Here is a 22,680-nt window from a genome sequence, read left to right as displayed (position 1 = left end):
GTATTGAAACTAACAATTTGTTTAGTCAATATAATTGCCGTAGTAATTTACTACCATAATTTACAAGTTCTGTTTCGAGAATAAAAGTTGTGTGAACGAATACGAGTACAGTAAATAGCTTGCAACCATTTAGACAAATTGTTATTTTTTATCAAGTGTATTTTGTAAAATCGATTATTGATTTTTTTACATTATTATAAGTATATATATATAAGATATATATAGTAAGGTGTAGTCCATTGGCAATCTTTGTAAAAGCATCAAAAATATATTTTCAACTTTCCACTTGGAAAATTGAAAAATTCGTTCAAATCACTGAATCCTCTCAATAAATATTTCTAAAGAAAAATCTTTAAAATATTTTTAAAAATTAATCTTTTATCGTGGGAAGCCAGACAAAATGAAAAACTTAAAAATTGAAGAAAAAAAAATCCGAATTAATTGTTCAGAACATCTTTTTTGAAATTTTTTTTGGTAGTTGTTTGAATTAGCAAAAATCCTTATTGTAAGCAATAGCAATGAAACCAGGTTGGTTATCATGTGATTGTCCGCAGATTGACGATATACTTGCTTAAATTGAGTATAAAATAGGCGTTAATATATTCAAGTGTATGTAACAAACCTATAATACTGCACTATATGACATAATTCTCTTATCATTCTATGTATTAACTCATAAGTTAACCACCAAAATTCAAAGTATATGCCTGTTTGCCATATTGTGTGTAGTTTCGTCATGAGTATGTTAACGGGCTCGTCAGTAAGGCTATGTTAACGCACTCTTGCCTTAGACTACATCTCTTACTAGTACGCGCTGACGTAAAAATGTGTTGTGGGCTTCAGCCGGATATTATGCTAGCAAAGGGAGGCGGATACTGCCCAAACTACTTGCAACAAAATGTTATATTTTTAAACTCTTAGACCTTTCTATCACCACCGTCCTTCTTACGGTATTATATAAAATTACTTATATGAATTAGAAAATATTTATTTTTTTAAATTAGCATGATTTAATATTATTTTTTTCAATTTTGTACACTTCAATTGCAAGATTCAGATAGATATCTAGTGTTAAACACAAAAAACTCGTACGGAAAATTTAATCAGCCGTGTATAATGGTGGATTTACGCTAGGGGCAGTCGGGGCAAGTGCCCAGGGTGGCAAAATTTTAAAAAATAAAATATGTTAACTATAAGCTTAAATAAAATTCCAATATTGGGGCAGATTTTTCCGGTGCCCAGGAGTGACATTAAGTTTAAATCCGGCCTTGACCGTGTAGTTGAACATGTGGAAAAAATTTAATTATAGATATTTACGGTGTAAGCACCTGAAACATTGAAAAACATGGTGAGCCTGAATATAGACAATTGCCTTTTTTTTTTGCTTTCTTTATTTATTACAAATTATATTAGAATTCACACTTGACATTTTATCAAAAAAGTTTCTTAAAAAATTTATAGAAAACTGTAATATAAAAAAACCATTTTCAGGATAAAAAATTATTTCTTTTATGTCCCCATTGTTTCGTCCTCCCTACCGACGTATTTTATACATTTATCAATAGAGAAATATCAACTTAATTTAATGATTATGACAATTTTTCCTTCAGCGACAATTTATATTACGGGATTATTTTCCGATTAGAAAAAAACTACTCATTCAAATTAATGTGTTTATTATTATTTTCCAGCATTCTCAATATTTTTTACCCTCCATAACTACAACTAAAATTACATATATATCTAAATATCCCAGAACGACTTGACCAATTTCTTTTTGGTTTATTTATCTAAATAACTTGATCATACACCAGAGCTGTAACCCAGTAAAGTTATTCTCTCTTACTCGAATCTATATTCTAGAGCTCACTACATACCCACGTACTCTCATACTCTACATTTAGGTTTTTAGTACCACGAGAATAATCCAGTCAACTGTAACCTTAAACTCAACACCCTGTAAACTTTATCGGAGGTTTTTGAGTTGATAGTAGCGTAAATGCATACAGCCCAGGGCTCAATAACGGTTAGTTTTACATTCCCTGGAGCTTCTTAGCTGCATAAATGACTACCAATTACTATTATAACATTCAGAAAGCACAACAAACAAAAACAGGCCATGTGGAACACACCGTGGCAAGGCTACCAAGCTTTAGCTCCAGTGTCTAGTTTATAATGTACTACAATACGAAGGAAGAAAGAGTATATGATATGAGGAAAAGAGCTTGTGAGTGTAGAGAAAGGTGAAGACGGACAAGGATATAAACCCGGGAGGCAGTAATACAGGCCACACACCAGCTCAGTGGCTTGACTCGACTCAGCTATAGTTCTACTAACTCTCAGCTTCTGCTCCTGCCAGTGGTTCAGGTAAAAACCTACTGCTAATTAATTAACCTCTCCTCGGGGTTTGTGGGTAAATAGGAGGAGCTATGTTGAGTCGTTGCTATTTATATATTGCACTGGTGGTATAAGTAGTAGTAATAGTAATAGTAGTAGTAGTAGAAGCAGTGGAAGTAGTGGAAGTAGTACCGGGTACAGAGCCTTTGGGGAAAACGGCTTGAAAGGTCCATGAGAGTTGAAGAGGCCGCCGGCAACTCGCAGTAACCTAAGCTGACTGGTCTCTTGATCTTCCAAGCTTCTCTTCCTTCTCGTCACCACTACACCTACGACTACACCTATAGTATAAATCTACATCTTTGTCGTAGGCGGTAGCGGTTTTATACTACCCTATTCGCAATACGTCTTTCTAACCACTTGTACATCTGTTTACGAGTTCTATTCTGCACTCCTATTATATCATTCTACTCTCTGACCAGTTTGGAAGATTATGCTGGTGCACTGGCATCACCATTGCCTTCTCAAGTAATTTAGATGCTGGAATAATTTTGAATACTATGGGCTATAATTAGATTTTTTGCATTACTGGTACCCGGTATGTTCATTGGCTGGATGGAGTCTTAAAGTCTATTATGATAAACTTTGTTCTATGAAGATACTTGCGTGAATTGGCACGTATCCCTCGAGGGGATGATAGTAGCCGTGTATGAGGATTAAAATTTTTATGCTCAAGATAACTTCATGCGCTTGTGGGATCAATGAAGATGCCTATATAGTTTAAAGAAAAAAATGAGATCTTTTAGGTATATTATAACTTTATAAAATGTTTTTTTTATTTTTTCTTTTTAAATATGTTATTAAATATTTATTATCGTGAAAAGAGAGTGGAATTGTTTGTTCAATATGAACTGGTGAAATAAAATGCCTGGGTCGAAATTTTTATGATGTGGGAGTGGGTGGGAAAAATCGGGTCGCTATGGAAATAATGCACTTTTTTATTTTTATTACATTAGACTTTTTATATTTTTTAAAAATAAAATAAATTTACAATTGCCTTTAAATTTTTTTTCTTTTTCAGAAAAAATATTGACTGTTCTAAAATTTAAGAAGAAAATTATTGAAAAAACAAAATTTGATCCCACTCTGCTTATCTCTCCTCTATTTTAATCGGACTAATTAGTCAATCTCCTTTATACAATCCGAGTGTTATTAATTGGTAAATTAACTTTTTTCAACGTGACCCAAAAATTTCCTAATTCTTTACTTTTTTTTTTTTTTTTTCAACTGTTAAATATTTTACGAATATTATACATTAAATCTTATAAAAAGTACATTAAAAAAAAACTTATATCAGTCCTTATATTTTTTGAAAAATTTCCAGTCCACTTAAAATTTTCTAAAAATGAATATTAAGCAAAAGCTTTAATTCAAATATCAAAACCTATTTGAAAAATGATAGACGGTATAAGCGTTCTATTATGGACAGTAATTAAATATTTATATAACCAAAAGAATTTCCATCTAATTTAATGTTACTATCCACATAATCCGACTTTGAAGAAGCTATTACTTTTTTATAAAGAAATAAAAAGAGATGTCGGTAAAATAGTTAAGGAATGAACTTGAAATACTTTTGAATTGACTACTATAGAACTTGAGATGGTTAGTGAAACTTTAAAGAGGAATTTTCTGAAGTAGAAAAGATGTCTTAACGTTGTCAAGAGCTCTACTGAGGATTCCCCGATTGGTATGGGCAAATTAAACGGAATAAGAAAACAGAAGTATATTATGATTTTTTTATAACCGAGTCCCTTAAATTTTAATGCCTTCTTTTTAAATATTTATCTCTTTGTATCATGATAATGTGGGGTTTTTATTATTTACGAAGACCCGACCTGATTAAGAGCTCTTTCAAATGTGAAATAACTTTATGGTTGAAATAAAATAACAAAAAAAAATAAACTTTTGTCAGCGAAATCTTGTTAAAAATTAAAATTTATAAGGTCTGATTTAACTATGATCTTTTCACATATTTTTTAATTAACCCGGGCTAAATGAGAGACCATTTCGAGGAAAATTTTTTTTCATAATTTTTTATAGTAAATCATTTTACCATAGACTCATTTTTTTCCAACTTATTATAATTTTTGATAAAATAACTTCACTTACAATCGTGAAAAAAAAAAATTCCTTAAAATTTTAGGCGTACTGCCCAAAATGGCCTGGATTTTACGATGTTTTATTTTGCCCTGGATCATTTTGATTTTATTTTGTATGTTTTTAAATAATTTTATCTCGTTAGATTTTTTTTTCTTTAGGTTGATAAAAAAATATATATAAAAATGAAGGTATGAGAGAAGATGGATAAGAGTATGGTAAAGGTACGCTGAAAGGAAAAACGTCTAAGTATCTCAGTACAGCTATAAGAGATTGGCCTACATACACATGCATACGCTAGCAGTTTTACAGTATAGAGTAAAATAAAGAGTAAAGGATAGCAAACTCAATATTAAAGAAAATAGCTTTTATTTTACTTAAACTTTTTTTTTACGCTACATATTTCAGTAACTGAGCTTCTGTCAGTACAAATGCGATTTAAATATTAGCATTATGTTATAGGTCTTAAACAGTCACATATAATGAAAACTGAAGCATTCTGAGTAATATAATATATACAAACAGAATATATTACATGTACTTAAATGTGCTGATTTTTTTTTATTTTACTTTAATTTAGTGTTTGAATTTAAAAATAAAAAAATTTTGTTTTTAATGATTTTTCAGTTCAGAAATTTTCATAGAATTCATTTAAATCCCGTTTTAAAGTCGCGATACATTATTACGTTTTTACATTAATTAGCGCAAAAAACCGGTTTTTTTATTTATTTTTTTTTTTGCAAGCATCTGTGAAAGATTATTTTCAAAAATTATTATTGTATAAAATAAGATCATTTTTTTCGTTCATATAATGAGGTCAATTTTGTATTTTAAGCCATTTTTTGTGCCTAGAACTAAAGATATATAAACAAAGAAAAAAATCTGTTTTAATAAAATTTTTGTAAGCAAATTTGGTTTTTTTATTTCGTAAATTTTTTACTAAAAAAGCTTTGTAAGTTCAGCTATCCCATTTCAAATATTACTTTGTTTTAATTTCTTCATATAAAAAAAAATTTACAAGAGGTAAAATAAAATGCATTTTTAAATAGAAAATTTATTAATGAAATACGTTTTCATAATAAAAAAAAAAATAAAAAGGAGTAATGTGCAAAATATGTTATAGAGTGAAAATTTTAGCAGTAAACTGTTACTGGATTTTAAAATTGGCTTGCTGAGTTGTCAACGAATATTTTATTAAAAATTTGAGTTGAGCTACGGAATTTTTGGAAATTATATTTGAATAATAAAATTTTATGTAGAAACAATAAAAGAAAATGTTTCATAAAAATGACATATTTAAATATATATGTACATAATAAATAAGTATATATACATATATATATATATAAACACAGAAGACTTAACGGAAACAGGAAAGAGGATACTTCTGGTGGCATTTTGAATTATTAAAGTGTATCCTTTTTTGAATAAATTATCATGAAAGAACCCAGTGAAACGAATCTAAGGATAGGTGGACTGGTAGAGGATGGTGTATACATATTTATGATACAGACGTGAAATACAAAGGATAATATAGTTGTACAGGTGTACACATAAAACCGATCGAACATGTACCCAAGACAAATTCGGACCGAGTAGTGACGGGAATAAGATACCAAAAATATATATAAAAAAAAAAATACTACCGTGTGTATTTACACCGATACTACGTAAATACTAGTCGAGACTTGTTTGTGTCAAGAAACCTGTAACTAATTGCTCTGATAGAACCAAATTGTCAATTTACATATTTTTAATTCAACTTAAAAAATTAAAAGTTAAATTTTTTCTTATCATTATTTAATATTTAATAAATTAAATCCCATAATTTACTCATCGTTCCATGAAGTTAAGTTATTTTTATAGAAACTATTAAATAAATGAAATTTATTTTGTTTTAATAATTTTTTTCCTTTGTGTATTTCTTGAAAATGTTTCTTTGTTCTTGAAGCCATTTGCCGGAAGGCATTTTTTTAAAATTAAAAAATAATTTATTTATTTTTCAATTAATATTTATAATTCATTTCAAGCGAGTTGACATGTCATTTCTTTATATTTTATTTTATGAATAAATAAATTATAAATTTTTGAATAAATTAGTAATATTAAATAATGGAATTAATTACTGATGTACAAACAAATTTATTTATTTTTATCAGTGCTCATTCGCAAGACAGAATAATATCTAAAAATGTCAGTATAATTCTTTATTCCATCTGGTGGAAAGAATAAAATTCGCTGAAGAAAAAGATAAATGCGAAAAGTAAGAAAATGGCATTATAATGAGCTTGACGAAATAGACAGACACCTAGTTACATAAATAAACAGCAACGCTAACAAGGAAAAGTTTTAAAAAGAAGTAAAAAAATACGATAAAGAAAAAAAAGAGGAAGCGAAAAAAATAAAAAGACAAGAAAATGATGATAAAAACAAAAAAAAACAACAGCAGCAGGAAGAAGTGAAGAAAAGAGAACAGTAGTAGAAGTAGAAGTAGAAAAAAATATAAGAGAAAATAAGAGTAAAGAAGAGCTGAAGAAAGGATGTAAAATGCTTACACCACGTGACACATAGTGGTCCGCAAACAGAGAGAAACATACGCAGAGATCAGGAGAAATAAACCCCACTGCAGAGCTGTGGGCGCATTGCGCAAAACCCCCTGCTTGCTTGGCTTGCTCGCATTCCCTCCTCCCCTCCTCTACCACTCACCCTTCGCCTCATCCTCATCCTCTGGTTCACCCTTCTCTATGTTACTTTTTCACTTCCTCGTGTACCACATTTTGCTACCATTACCTTTCTCTCTACTTCAATATTCGCTCACGCTATGCCACCTTTTTTTTTATTACTTCTTTTTCATCCTTCCAACCGACCGTTTCCCCATTCAAATCGTTTTCTATACCCTTGTTCATTCTGCCTCTTTTACTTCTTGCTCTTTTGACGCTCTCAATCCTTATATTGGCGCGAAATCTCTACCTCTGTTGCTCGAGCTCTCTATATCGTGTTCATCTACAACCTAACACTTTAATCTACACCTCCGTTTAATTATCCATTTCACTTAATATACCCATTATATAGGCGAAAAAAAATACATTTTTTCTGCCAACATTTTTTTTTTTAACTATTGAAATGTGTTATTTTACAACTCAATGGCTTTTTTCCTCTTGAATTATCGAATTACCAGTTTAAATTGGTGTAAAAAAATTAAGTTTTTTATTAACATTCAAGGCGGTAAAATAATCGAGAAATGTGAAAAAAAAGATTTTTGAAACTTTGACCTTTTACTATAAAATTTTTTTACATATCGCTAGGGAGTGATTTTAAAACAAGTAGTTTTTTTTATCTTCCAAAAGCTCCGGTCAGAAAACATTTTTCCATTGATTTGGATGTCATGTGCTGTTAGCTCTAACTTTTCTCTTCGAGTTAGGGAGACCAAGTGAGCTCTGCGCGGCCATTTTTCCCCGGTTATCAGATATCAAAGGAAAAATCACACACTTTACTTTGACAACCGATTATTCATGACCTAATGATCCTACAGAAATCTAAGCTACGGTTTTAAAATCTTTAAGTATTCTCTGCAAGATCTTTCGATCTTTTTTAGCCGAAAAAAATATATTTTTTCACGTCAAACTCGTTTAAAAAAAAAGTAAATAAATAGCTTTTTCCCATTTTTCACTAAATTTACCACTACACTAAAAATAATAATAGCTTAAAAATTTCAAAGTTAAGAGTCATAAACTAGAAAGTTCAAGCTCTAAAATGCGTTTTTTCATCACAGAGTTACAACCTTTTTAAGATCAATATATAAAATTTCAAAGTAAACAAAAAATGATATTTATAAATGTTTATTTTTCCTTTCATAAAAGATCCACTCAAATAGAAATGTAAAAAAAAAAAAAATAAATAAAAAACTAAATAATTCAATCAATTTGTCTCAATATTAACCTTTGTTGAATTTTTCATCGAACACGACATGAAAAAAAAAAAAAAAAAAAAAAGAAAAAAAAGTAACTTCTACATTACCCAATAATGTATACGTTTGTAGAGGGTAAAGCGAAGCAAGTGGAGGATCGTATTCAAGAGACAAAGACTAAAAAAGTAGAGCAAAGAGAAAGTTAAAACCAAGGAGAAAGATAGGAAGCACAGAAGAACATGGACCGCGGGTTCGTAAACCACTACTACGCAACGTTTACCAACCAAGAGAAATTAGAATAGCCGCAAGGCCAGAAGCTTCTCAGCATCAACGGAGGTTTCTAATTCTTCCTCAGGCAAAACTAACTTTCCAGTCTTTAGCCGTTCTCATTTAACCCCTCAACTTAATGTCTTTAAGCATTATTATTACCCTCTGTATACTAACTCTCATCACTTTATATACCTATTGCGCAAAATTTAACTAAACTTTTTAAATAAACGTCTTTTTCCCACATTTACACTCTTATTTACTTTACCACCAGCAACAACAACAACAACAGCTACACCAAAAACAATAACAATAACGTCAGCATAAACAATAACAATATAAATTTACTTAAAACAATGAAAATTAAACATAAACTAATTTAGAACAATTGAAACATTTTAATCTTATTAAATTATTCATTTTTATTACATATATATATATATGTATTAAGTAATCTTGTATCACCGAAGCCATGCGTGAAAATGCTCAAAATAACTATCCAGTTTTCGTATGCACGATAAAACCGGTTAATGGATACAACGTGAATAGCTGGGGGTGTTTTAAGCAGACGAGGGGATAGAGGTGGCCCGGAATGGAGATGGGGAGTTTTGGGCGGGCATGAGGTGAAACTTGTCGAAATATCACTCTCTGAGTCCCTAAACTAAGCGCACAAGTGTTAGTAGTGCTGGTGGTACAGTAGGTTGCTCTCTGGATGGGTGACTGGGCTGGATGACTGCGATGGTGATGGTAGCGGTGGTGGTGGCGGTGGTATTCCTGGTGGAAACCGGAGTAATATCAGGTGGAGGCGAGTGTAGCAATTTCATTACCGTAACCACTGGGTACCCAGGCATTCATGTGCAACCAACAATGTCTGTACGTTTATGCAGAGGAGAGCTATACTCACTCATTCTTGTTACTCTTTCTCACTCTTGCGGCTATACCTTTGGCTCTTTTGCTCCTCCTCGTTTTCCATTGTATATAGTGTACAGCGAACACGAGATTGCGATCTGATGCAACTTGAGAGACCTACTGCCGCTTCGCTAATTCACTTTTGAGTCTAAACCCGCCTAAACGCCCGTTAAAAACTTTTCCTGACCACTCTACAGTAAAATACTTTACTGGGGTATATACTTATTGTTAAATCTATACTGATTTAACAATTTATTTCGGATGGTAGAATCCTCTTCCGTTCTAATGTTAACAATATTGCATGATTCAAACGCCAACTGTTTGTGTCTTCAATTTATTTTAGAAATTTTTTTTTTATCTTTGCTTTGATTTGGAGAAGAGTTGAGCAAAATATATAATAATTTAACTAGGGTATAATGGATTTTTTAAAAATTTTATTGCGATTTATGATACGATTTGAAGTTGTTGTATAGCGCGACTCGGTCTATTTTTGAACTTAACAGTTAATTATTTTTTTTTATTGCGCAGCAGATTGATATAAAAAAATCTAATAGTTTTTTTAATTTACGATCCCGGAAAATAGTGCTTTTTCATGTTTTTCATTAAAATTTTCTTTTATGACTTTTACGACCTTAAAATAATTTTTTTTATAATCTTCACGTGACGTACAGCAAATTAAAAAAAAATAAAGTTACAACATATTTTTAAATTCAAAAATAAGTGAAGCCATACTTCTAAATACTTACCCAATTGGAGATTAAAAAGTCAAAAAAAAATTTTTCGAAAAAAAAAAATTTTCATATTTTTCTCCAATATTTAAAGTATTAAAAATTACTGTAAAATATTTATAATAATAATAACAAAGCAATAATTTAAGCCATAAATTTAGATAAATCTAATTTGACATTAACATCAAATGATCTGTGCGTATGTTCGCATGCGTAACCCTGATATAATCCTCAATACGCAACTAATTGACTTAATTTCTTATTCATCAGCATCAGATCACCCCAGAGAATGTTCTATCCACAGATCAATACTTGAATAATTGATTTATTATTAATAAATTAAATAAGAGCAAGTGAACTGTTGTAATATATGATAATAAAAATGACCGATGGCTTAATTAAATTAAGTTAAGGATGAATTAACTCTTATGTTTATTCTTGTTAAATAAATTTATACATAAATACAAACTTTTAGTCTTAGTAAACTATTTCTGTATAAATTGCTTATGAGAATAAAGGTAATGTGTTAAGCCACCCGTAATTTATAAAGTTATTTAATTCACTTCATGAATACGAAAATTTTCTCAACAATTGTTTTTGACGTTGTTTAAATTTGAGTTAATTTATAAATTAATATTCATATTATCATAACGAGAGAAGTGATAGATAATAATTATAATTATAATAACCCGTGAATATCTATGTATAGATCCAAGTAGAATTACGTACCCGGTTCAAAATATCTAGCCTCATTGAATCCAAGTAAGCCTCAATCCAGCTTCACTGAGTAAAAAAAGCATTTTGAGTCTTAAATGATGATCAAAGAGCCTCAAATAATACTAACCGAATTTAAATTACACAGTCGAGTAGTAGGTTCATTTGAGGCTCATCGAGGCTTTTTGAGGATCTTTGAGCATCATTTGAGGCTCATTGAGGCTTACTTCGGTTCGATTAGGCTAGAATGAGTTTAGATATTTTGACCCAGGTAGTTCTACACAGAAAAAAATAATTTGTTTGTGCAAAAAATTTTCACTCACCCCAAGAAAAGTTTTACTTGTCCCAAAAATTTTTCAGTATTACGGAATGAAAACAAAAATTTTCTTAAGACGAGGAAAAATTTTCATGTCGCAAAAAAAAATGTTTTCTAGTTTTAAGAAAAAATTTTGTTTTTAATTCATAATTCAAAAAATTTCATGCGCTGAGAAATTTGATTTTTTTGTACGTAGATCTATCTAGGTCTACGTAGATCTTCGTAGATCTTTCTATACCTGCCTACAACAGCTTCATTAAATCTATATAAATCTATGTAGATGTAACAAAGCATGAAAAAGTGTATCTATGTAGATCTGGGTAGGTCTCCTTAGATCCATGTAAATCTACGTAGATCTTATTCATTTTTTCAAGGAAACAATAATAATAATTAAAAATAATTATCATTATTATTATTATTTTATACATGAGATTATATCATGTGATTTATGATTTCACAGGATTTATTTCGGAAAATAATTTATTAACCAAGCAGTCTGGTGTTTTAACGGCTTTACAATGTCTTAGAAAAGCGTTACGGTAAATTAGGTCACGCAAAATTTTTTAAAATATCTTCAGTATATATTTACCCGAGCACGATACGCTGAATCTATTTATATTACACTATATACGGGGAAATCTGTATGATATTTCGCGTTTGCAGTTAAGGAAAAAAAGATAAAGATAATTCAAAAAAAAATTTTATGATTTAAATTTTTTCGAGCTTACGTCGTAAAAAAGTTTACGGCAGTTTGAGATTTTTATTTGTTGGATCAAAGCGTTATTTATTGTTCGACTCAATCTATTCACGTTGGACAGCATCATACATGTTACATTTGTAATATATCGTTTGTATATATCGACATTATTCAAGTTTTTATGAGTTAAATGTATGAATGATTTACTTGCTAGATTATTTTCTGTTCACAATTCAATATTATAATGACAATCATATATTTAATAAATATTGTTTTCCATAAATAAATAATGATACATTAAATTTTCTTTGTCATTGTTTGATCCATCGATTGATGTACAAACTAAAGGATTTTATTACATGAAATATGAGTTTTAATATACAAAATAATTGTTACATTTCATTGTGATATTTATAATGTTGTTGATCATTTATATTTTTATTATTAAATTAATGAAGGTATTAATTAAAATAATCGAAATATGATTCTTATGAATGTTTTTTCAACCACACAAAAGATTCGAAAAAATTTATAAAATACATTGTTATATATTATATTTTATATATTACAATTGAATTTCAAAATTATATTCTAACATTTCAATGAGTATATAAATTTTAAATTGATATCAGAAAAAAAAAATCATAGTTTGTACAGATTTATTTGTCAAAAAATTATTTCAAGTCCATTATTGTCTGAGGTCAGAGTAAACTTGATAAGAATGTAGAATAAAAAATACGAAACGAGAAATAAAAAATTTTTCTTTAATTTTTTGGGGAAAATGGGGCAGCTTTAAAAAAATTTTTTAAATTTGACGTATATTGATTTACGTATAAAATTAAATTTAGAAAAGTATTGAAAAAAAAACTAGTTAGCAGAACAACAGGTCCCAGACATCTCAAGTTACTTAGAAATAGTAAATTACAAATTAGAAGCATTAAAAAATTTATTTCTTCCTTACACGCTAAGAATTTTATGGTAATGATTACTATCTCATGATGGTAAAATTAATTTTTTTCTCGTGATATCAATTAATCTCATAATTATTGTAAGATTCACAATATAATATGTTAAGAATTAAAATACACGATGGCAATAGTTACCATCTCGGGTGTTAAATTAGTATAATAATCATTATCACAAAAATAGTAGCTATTAACATATCACATGACAAATATAACAATCACTCGATGATATTGTTCACAATAGAATGATGGTAGTAGCTGCTACCTCGTAATCGTAATCATTACAACTTTGTATGACAAGTATTATCATCCCCAATGAGAATGATTATCGTAAAGTTCAAAATTAGACTAAAAAAAAAAATACTAAGATAAAGAAAAAAATTTCTCCATTTTGATAATTAGAAATTATATATATATATATATATATATATATATATATATATATATATATATATGTGTATAATTAAAAAGCTGTTAAGTGACTTTTACATACACGATGGTAACTATTACCATCGCGGTATAGTGAACATTGCTACCGAAAATTATAAATGTTGCTATCTGTGATGTGAGTGATTACTATTATTGGTGAGAGTGATTATTATTCGGGGATATTAATAGTTAGCATCATATGATAGTTTTTAATAGCATTATTGTATAAAATTCTAAAATTACTATACAATATGGTAATTATTAAATATTCTCAATGAGAATCATTACCATAAAATTCTTAGCGCGTATAATAATAAATAAGTTTTTGGAAAAAAACATACTCTCTAAACATGAATAAGTGAAATAGGTGAATACTCACTAATTCTGAGTGGCTATCGAACCACTTTTTAAAATAAGTGATTCGGTTTGCACTTGAAATTAGTGAATTTTCACCTATTTCACTTATTCCTGTTTACAGACTAATAATCATGACTTTTAGTGACTGTCCTTAAAATGTCTGGGTATATTACAAATATTAATTATGATTCAATCTAAATATTTAAAAAATAATTATAATTGAAAAAATTTTAAATAATATTTTGAATAAATAATAAAAACTTTTAATGGATGTATTAAAAAAAAAAAGTTAATCTATAAATAATATCTGATAACATATATTGATAAAATGTTTCAGATATGTCTAAAGTATTATAATATATTGATGATATAAAATTTTTTGATTTAAGTATTATATAGAAAGAAGAGAAGGTGGTCGTAAACCAGCCACCCGTTTTATAGGTATTTATTCATATAAATAAGCAAGTTACAGCCACATTATATTATATACATATACATATATAGATGCATACATAAAGGAACAAGCAACCATATATGGATCATTTATAACCAAATCCATACACTGTTCATGTATAAATTTCCAAGCACCATCACACCTGCGCTGTACCTCACTAGAATTCAAAATAAATTTCCTCTCATTTTAATCCCTTAATAAAATATATAATAATAATAATAATAGTAAACTGTAGTAAAAATTAAACGTGGCTTACTTCTTTGGAATAATTAAAAAGATTTGAGCTCCTTAAAAAAGTTTTGTTAGAACTGAAACTAAAACTTAAAATTAATAATACCCAACGCTCTACTGACCCAGAATAATTATTAAGTATCCGAAAAGTTTTATAAACAATAATTAAATTTAAAAATAAATTAACTATTATTATTCTCATGTTGGTTATAAATTTTCTTCAATTTTAAAAGACTTAACTTTCCAATAAAAATCTTCTCTTCTTTCATCTTATATATATATATATATTAAGTATCAGACACATTTTATTGACTACCGACAATAATCCCTCTTGAAAAATTGAATCAAGAGTCCCATATCGTTATTTATGAATTTCAGATAATTTGATGTCAGACAAAGATAAAGTTTAAAGTAAACCATAAATGAAGGAGAGTATGAGTATTGATTAAACCATAAAGTATATAAAAAATAATAAAATAAAAAATGGTGGTGGTAAAAAATAAAAAAAAAAATTAAAAAAATGTAAAAAAGTAGAGTAAGGTGGTAAGGTCAAGGGATTTGGTAAATGGAGTACTGTATGCTATAGCGAGTATCGAATCGAGAAAGCAAGTAAAGTAAAGTAAAGCAAACCAACCCCCTTATACGCGTTAGGAAGCTTGCAAGCGACTGTTGCCGTTACGTCTTAGCTCGTGTGATTCCGCGAATGCTCGGAAACGCCGGCGCCTGTGCCCGCCGTCGCGACGCCGGGCATATCCAGGGTGTGAGGGACGACGAGCGGGGTGACCCAGCAGCAAAGGCGTCCTTTTTACGCGATCACCCCGCCAGAAGGGTCTCGACTCTATATACGATCGGACGTACGTTACCTTACTCACAGCAACATTAACGTAACATTATCATCATTACACCCGCATTATCATCATCATCATTATTATTATTATTATAACTATTATTATCATTATTATTGTTATTGTTATTATTAAACAAATTTAAAAATTATAAAAATAAATTTAATTTTGTGAAAAAAAACTTGTTATTTTTTTTTAAATTTTATTTAAAAGCTCAGGTGTTATTGTGGCGAAACGCGACAAATTGAAATATTTAAATTAAGTGCAGACAAGTGGTCCTTATTGTGGCATTTACATTGGACTTAAAAAATTTAAATAATAATATTTAACAAGTGAAAGTTTACTTATTTACGTAATTAAAATTATGAGTGAGTGTAAATAATTACAAGTTCGGTTAAATAAATTAAATGCATTAAATGTCTATATATGACAGACCGGAGAAAATAAATAAGCTAATGGATGTGTAAATAAATATTATAATAAATTTACCGCGAAAATATTGTTTTAATTGGTTTTGAGAAAGGAAATAAAAAAAAAGTAGTAGATAGAAAATATAAATATAAATATAAATATTATTTATAAAAGGAATAATTAAAGTTGTATTTGTATATAAATATTTATAAGTAACGCTCGCCGCGGCGATAAATCGCCCGACGATGCTGACCATGTCAACTCTCATGATGCCAACTACCATTACGACAATTACTAATCCAGGACCTATTTCAACGGCAAGTGTACCGCAGAAAAGTGAAAATAAGTTAACAACTACGGCAAGTCTTAGTCATTCAACCACTGCAGTCAACAGTAAATCAGGTGCTTTTAATTTATTTTTATTTATTATTATTTAAAAAAAAAAAATTATTAAATATTTTATTGAGTTTAAAAAGTCGCGGCTTATTTTTTTAAGACTTGAGTAAAAAGTTTAAATGAAATTAAGAGTTTAAAATTTATTGAAATATATGAATATAAGTTGAAAAAATTTTTTTTTTAAGTAACACTTTTATTTACTGTTTTAAATAAAAAAAAAGTGAGTGACAACTTGAATAATTTATTCATATATTTTGTCTGGAATGTATGATGAAGTATCGATGAAAATTTACAAGTGATCAGGTCAAAAGTTCAACATGATAAAGTAAAAATTCTTAAATTTATTATTTTATATTTATTTTAGTTGAATTTAAAATTTCAGTCTGTTCTAAAGGAATTAAAATTACGAGAGTTAAATTAATTTTAAAGTAATTGTTTGTTAAGTTGTTAAAAATATGTTTTAATTCTTGAGCTGGTTAAATTTAGTAAAACATTGTAATGATATTCGTGAGTTTAAATTAAGAGATAAAAAAAAAAGGATGAGCGGGAAAACAGGAAAGTTTGAGAAGCCGATTGATAGCTTTAGCTACGGCTTTACTCTCTAGACGATCTTACCAAAGTTTAACATCCAAAGATTCAATTTTAGTTGCCGCGCTAGCTAGAGCTCTCATTCTTATTGGTCACCGTTCAATTGTATGAATATGAATGAATATATATATACAAATATATTTCATAAAAATACTTGTGTGAATTCAATTTTAAAATTTTATTTTCCACGAATTTTATTATTCCTATAAAAATATTTTCAAACATAAATTTAATATAAAAAAATTTCTTTTTTTTATTTTATTCAAATAAGAAAAGAGAAAATGAGGACACTGAGGAAAAAATTTATTTTTTACTCTAAATCTAACTTTTTTTAGATAAAAAGACAAATTTGCAATTACCGTAAATTTTATTTTTTCGTAACAAAATGATATTTTTTTTTTTTTTTTCAAGTAGTCAGAAAATTTCAAATTGTTTAGTCAATTTTATAAACTATAAATGATAATTTAAAATTATTTTACCCTCACATTCTAAAAATTAAATAATTTAATTTTTCAAAATTAAATCGATAAAATAAATTTATTGAAATAAAAGATGACAAGTATTGAATTAATATATTATCAAAAAATTTTTATCGTATCAGATTTATTTCTTTCAAAGTTTGTGAAAAGAATTTCAAAAAGTTATAAGCTCTGTCCTTTATTTAAATCCGACAAGTACATTTTCACTGAAAGCTGATCATGTCCCATAAATTTATAGGATATTTACAGTTTCAATAATTAAAAAAAAAAAAAAAAAAAAACAATAAAATTTTTAATTAAAAAAATTCATAATTCTTAAACTTTATGAACTTTTTAATAAAACAATTCTATATTTATACTATTGTTATTATCAGTGTTATTAATATTAATACTTTTAATATTCCCTTTGAAAAAATTACAAGTACAAGGATAAAAAAAATTAAAAAAAAAAAAAAAAAAAAATAGGTCACCGTGTGAATAAAAAATATAAAAAGAAATTAATATTTGAAATAGAGCTGAAACAATGAAAGCAGTTGTTAATACTATGAATATGTTAGCGCACTGGGTGTATGTGCATTAGCTATGTATACTAAAACTTTTCGTCTATATATATAAATATGTATGTATTAAAGGGATATGTACATACCGTAAATGTATATACAACATTTATATATGTATGAAAAGGGACACGAAAGCCAAATAAAGGAGCAAGACAAGCATGAAGATCCACTTGGGTGACCGATCAAAATCTTGAGCTTTCTCTCTTTGGTTACTGTCCGAGCCAACGCGGGCGACTTCCTTCCTCACTCCCGCCTCAGTGCCCACTAAATTTTCCCAGTGAACTAAGGAGCAGTTGCAACTGCTGAAAAGCTACATAGCTAGTGTGTCTAGGAAAAGCTAAAGCTGGGTGGGTATGTTGAAGGGTAAAAAGGGAGTTGGGAGGTAGGAAAGTATATACTGTGTCTGTGATTTGGCTAGATGCCCTGAGGAAGAGCAAAATTTCAGGTCCCCTTTTCCTCCGGGGATAAATCTGAGTTTTGGCGCGATCAACCAGGAAAGGAAAGGGTGCAGCAGAGTAATAACTATAAGACTCTCTACGGGTGTTCCGTTCCTTTCTCTTATATATTTTATCTCTCTTTCTCTCTTGTTGGTTCTAGCTTAGCTTTAGGAAGCTGAGACAATTCACTTTTGGATAGAAATCACGCCAAATCTCGGTTGTGTCCACCACTCATTTTTGGATAACCAAAAAACTCCTAAATTTATTGAGATTAAGAATACTACGTCTCTTTTTTTATATTTTTTGTCTTTACTTTACTCCACTTACTTTTTTTTCCCAACAGTTTTTTATAATTTTTTATTTTAGTTCCTATCCCGACTTTAGCTCGCGAGCTTTTTCATTTAACGTCTAAAGTATAAGATGAGTGCTTGAAGAAGTAATGTATATATATATATACATATATATATCTAAGATTAAAAGGCATATCCGTATTGTTCTTTACTCAAAAATGAAACTTGTCTTTTTATAAAGTAACAGCAAGCGAGTCAAGTATGCCCAAGATATGGTACTTCCTATAATTAATGAAATTATGAATTTAATCCTTCTAATGGGAGAGAAAACGACGAGAAGAGGATAAGGGATATATAGAAAAATGAAAGAGAAAGAAAATTAGATGAGCTAAAAAATATATATATATATATATACATTTAGTTTTTGTGTCACAAAAGCTGATTTAAAATTTTTTAAAATATTAAATATTTAATTAAACTTGGCTTACGAAATTCAAAAAACGTCGCGTGTTGTTAGTTGATGCAATCCAAGTGTCTAGACTTATTGTTTTATTTATTTCATTTTAAACTATTTATAAAATAATAAATCCAAAAATTTTATATCTTTTGTTCAATTAAATTATTATTTTTCTCATTGCTTGATTTATTATTGAACAAAAAGACTCACAAATATCTTTTTTGAAAAATATAGACAACGTTCTTTGACTTTGTCGAACATCTAAATCTTTAAACAAATAAATTATTAAAAATCTATCCATCACAAGCTTTAATTTTATACCCAACATATAGTTTTAGTAAAAAAAAATAAAAAAAACGGTTTTTCTTTAAAAAAAATTTTGATCAAGTGGAAACTTCCTTGGAATTGTTTTGAATGATATTTAAATTTGAACTAAAATCAAATACCAATATTCAAAGGAACCTATAAGTGTTCTAGTACAATGAACACTAAAAATTAAGTACACCATTATTTTAATATTTTCACTGTTTATTTTATACCATAAAATTATATTTAATATTTTTCTTTTATTAATAAATACTTTACCTTTATTATTAATAACAAGAATTTTTAGTTAATATTTTTTCGAGTCCAATATTAAATATATACTTAAATATTTATTCAGCAAAGTTAAATGATGTTTGATTTTAAAATATTTGTACTTTTAATTTACTTGAAACATAAAAAAGTAACATCTCCAGTTGATTATTTTATTTTTTATTTTTTTCTACAAAGACTCGTATTGTTATTTCAGCAGGAGCTTTTATAATAAAAAATTTTGCTTCGCAAAATAAAATATTAAATGTACTGAAAAAAAAAAAGGAATATTGCATTTCCAACACATTTTAAAATAAAAATAATATTTACGAAAGAAAATGAAAACATTTATTTGTTTAGCAGATGAAATTTAACCAAAATGCATTTGCAAAAAATGCAATTATTAGTTCATGCGTAAAAAAAAAAAATTGATTGAAATGACATTTGGTTGAATAAGTATCGTGTTACGGAAACCATATATTCGTATTTTATTTTTATTATATCAAATAAAAAGCTATCTTGCCTTGCGTTGACTCAAATAGCCGTTGGGTTAAATTGATACGAGCAAATATCATCGGCGTAAAAGACGTGGTAAAACGACGACAAAATGACAGAAACGATAACCAGCAGTAACGACAATAGGACACCGGCATCAGCATCAGTGTAGGGAAATAAGTAGAACGGATGTTAAGTCCTGAGATGAAAATATAATAATAAAAAAAAAAATATATATATATATATAAAAGCAGGTAATGGCTGATATGAGAGTATAGAGAGTAAAAGAGCCTATGGATCGAAGGATAATAGGAATAAGAGTAAAGGTATCGTATTTACTAGTAGAAACACTTGAGTAGTAGAGTTGTGTGTCTGATGCCCGGAAAGACTTCTTGGTGAATTTAAAACAGCCGATATCATCCAGCACCAACCCTTACACCTTACTCGTCTCTCCTCTTCTCTCTGCTCCTCCCTTTTCGTTTCCTCTCATCTATATACGTGTACGTGTACTTGGATATAGCTATGTAGAGTTAGACGATCGATATGCTAATATTTTGACGCTTTCGAAGAAAATGAAATTATACCTTAGATATATATACTATTGAGAGACATAAAAAGTAAATGCACAGTAAAGATAAAAATAAAATTAATATTTATTCTTTCAATTTGTTCTATCCAATTTGTAAAAATATTAAATTGTTATTAAAAATAGAAAAAAAAAACATTTGATTAAAAAAAATTCTTACGTCATAAAAATATTGTGAGTAAATGTCTAGGCCACGGGCTATGGGGTAAAATGATCCAGCAGTTTTTTTTTTTTAGCTAATGTAAAAAGGTAAAAAAGTTTATTCGATAGCTTTTAGTATTTTTTTGATGTATCGTATGTCAAATGTGATCAATTGATTTAAAAAGAAAATAACTTTAGTGGAATTAATCCATCAATTCTTCGGCTAAATGAATTTTTAAACTGATTCGCTTTTTTATCTCTTTATTAGTTTTTATTTTAAAATGAGATGGGAAATTTAAGAGAGGATTTTTGTTGAGCTGAAGATTGTGACAAAGTATATGAGATTTTTTGAGTAAATGTGACTTTTTATTATCGGAATTCTAGATAAAAAATTGAGAGGAAATTTTCAGTTTCTAAGTATACGTATTTAGTATTATTAGCATAGAATAAAGTAATTAGGAAATTTACTGTGACACCACACATTTTGCTGAGCATGTAAAATATACAAACACAGAGAAAGGGTAGGTAAGATGTAATATTTTTATACATTCAGAACACGAAAATTTTTAATTACCAGTAAAAAAATTTTTTTTCATAATATGATTATTTCTATAAATTTAATAAAATTTCAAAATATTTTCTATATGTAAATATATGTTGAATTTCGTCTGTTATAAAATTAAAGAGTAAGCGCACTGAAAAAATCCAAATTTCAAAATTAATTCCCGGGCATCTCGAATTACTCAAAAATAATAAATTGTTATGAAAAAAAAAATTTTTTTAATGCTTTATTTTATTTGCTCTTTTTCTTTATGATGTAAAAAATTTGCGGAAAGAATGTAAAGTGGATGGATTTTTTATTTATTTACTTCCCCTTCTAGAAATTCATTCTGAAGGGAAATTTTCATGAAGTAGATGATTTTTTTAGTAATTTAATCCTTTAGGATTGAAATTCACTTCGAAAAGGCCCGTGAAGAAATTGTAGATTTGACTATTCTAAACTTCAAAACGTGACACAATGACAAACTTTTTTTAAATGATTTTTAAACTTTGAAAAATATGAAGGAAATAAAGAATTGGAGTTAATAATACTATAAATTAACGTTTTTAGTCTCTTTTGTAAAATTTTGTCGACTCTTCATAAAAGTGCTAGGTTTCATCATTTTTTTTAGAGTAAAATACGTTCAGAAAAAGCTGACTTTAAACTGTTTCTGAACGTTTTTTTTAAGCATATCTTAATAACATCATATTCATTTATTTTTCTCTTTAATTTTCAAAAGTTTACAAAACGATAAAAAAAATTCGTCGTTGTGTCGCGTTTTGAACTTACGAATAGTCAACGCTTTTTTAACTTTTTTTCAACAAATGTTTTTTCTCACGAGAATTTTGGAAAATATTAATTATGAATAAACTCTCGGCTCTACTTCTAAATCCGGCACCTCGCAATATATACGTATATATATTAGAGTGTTTCAAAAAATCGACTTTTTTTTTTCTCGAAGAACATTGAAAAATCGACAGAGGATCTCTAGACAAAGACCCTGTTAAAATATGAGACCTTAATATTAATATTTAAAGGTGGCAATTCACGATTTTCTATTTTCCATTTAAATAACATGGGAAAAAAAAATTTAAGTTTGGAATTTCATACTTCGGCGATGGCTTATTGAACAAACAAGTTTAGGATATATTTTTATCGAGAATTAAACGCTCTACAAAAAAAGTCTCATATTATTTTTTGATAAATCCATCTGTTCAAAAGTTATCCGAGCTCGAAGTCAAGTTAGAGTAAATTTCGAGATCATTTTACTTTTCCGGCGAAACTATCGGACTTATCATAAAATGTCATAAAATCTTTTTTGTAGAAAATTTTATTTTCTACAAATTAGTACTGATTTATTTTTTCAAAATTCTGTATTGTTTTCTAGTTATTTCCATTTTAATACCAAGT

General features: G+C 28.2%; 1 protein-coding gene across 3 annotated transcripts in view; it reads left to right on the top strand.

Annotated features, from left to right (window-relative positions):
* The window catches only part of LOC103570517 (nucleolysin TIAR), a 209,868-nt gene that overhangs the window by 114,965 nt on the left and 72,223 nt on the right, over nt 1-22,680 (top strand). The window contains exon 1 of one of the 3 annotated variants that reach the window (XM_014444863.1): nt 2,351-2,367. The exons of 1 other annotated variant lie outside the window; for it this stretch is intronic. Coding sequence is in view for 1 of the 2 variants with exons in the window: in XM_014444859.1 (XP_014300345.1) it covers nt 15,970-16,126 (157 nt within the window). In the remaining variant the exon portion in view is untranslated. Of the gene's footprint in view, nt 1-2,350; nt 2,368-15,943; nt 16,127-22,680 lie in introns of those variants that run through there. One more of the 3 variants, XM_014444859.1, reaches the window with a different exon arrangement.

The sequence above is a fragment of the Microplitis demolitor genome, chromosome 10, assembly GCF_026212275.2.
Source record: "Microplitis demolitor isolate Queensland-Clemson2020A chromosome 10, iyMicDemo2.1a, whole genome shotgun sequence".
NCBI classification, from domain to species: Eukaryota; Metazoa; Arthropoda; class Insecta; order Hymenoptera; family Braconidae; genus Microplitis; species Microplitis demolitor.
This window is presented reverse-complemented; position numbering and strand designations above follow the sequence as displayed.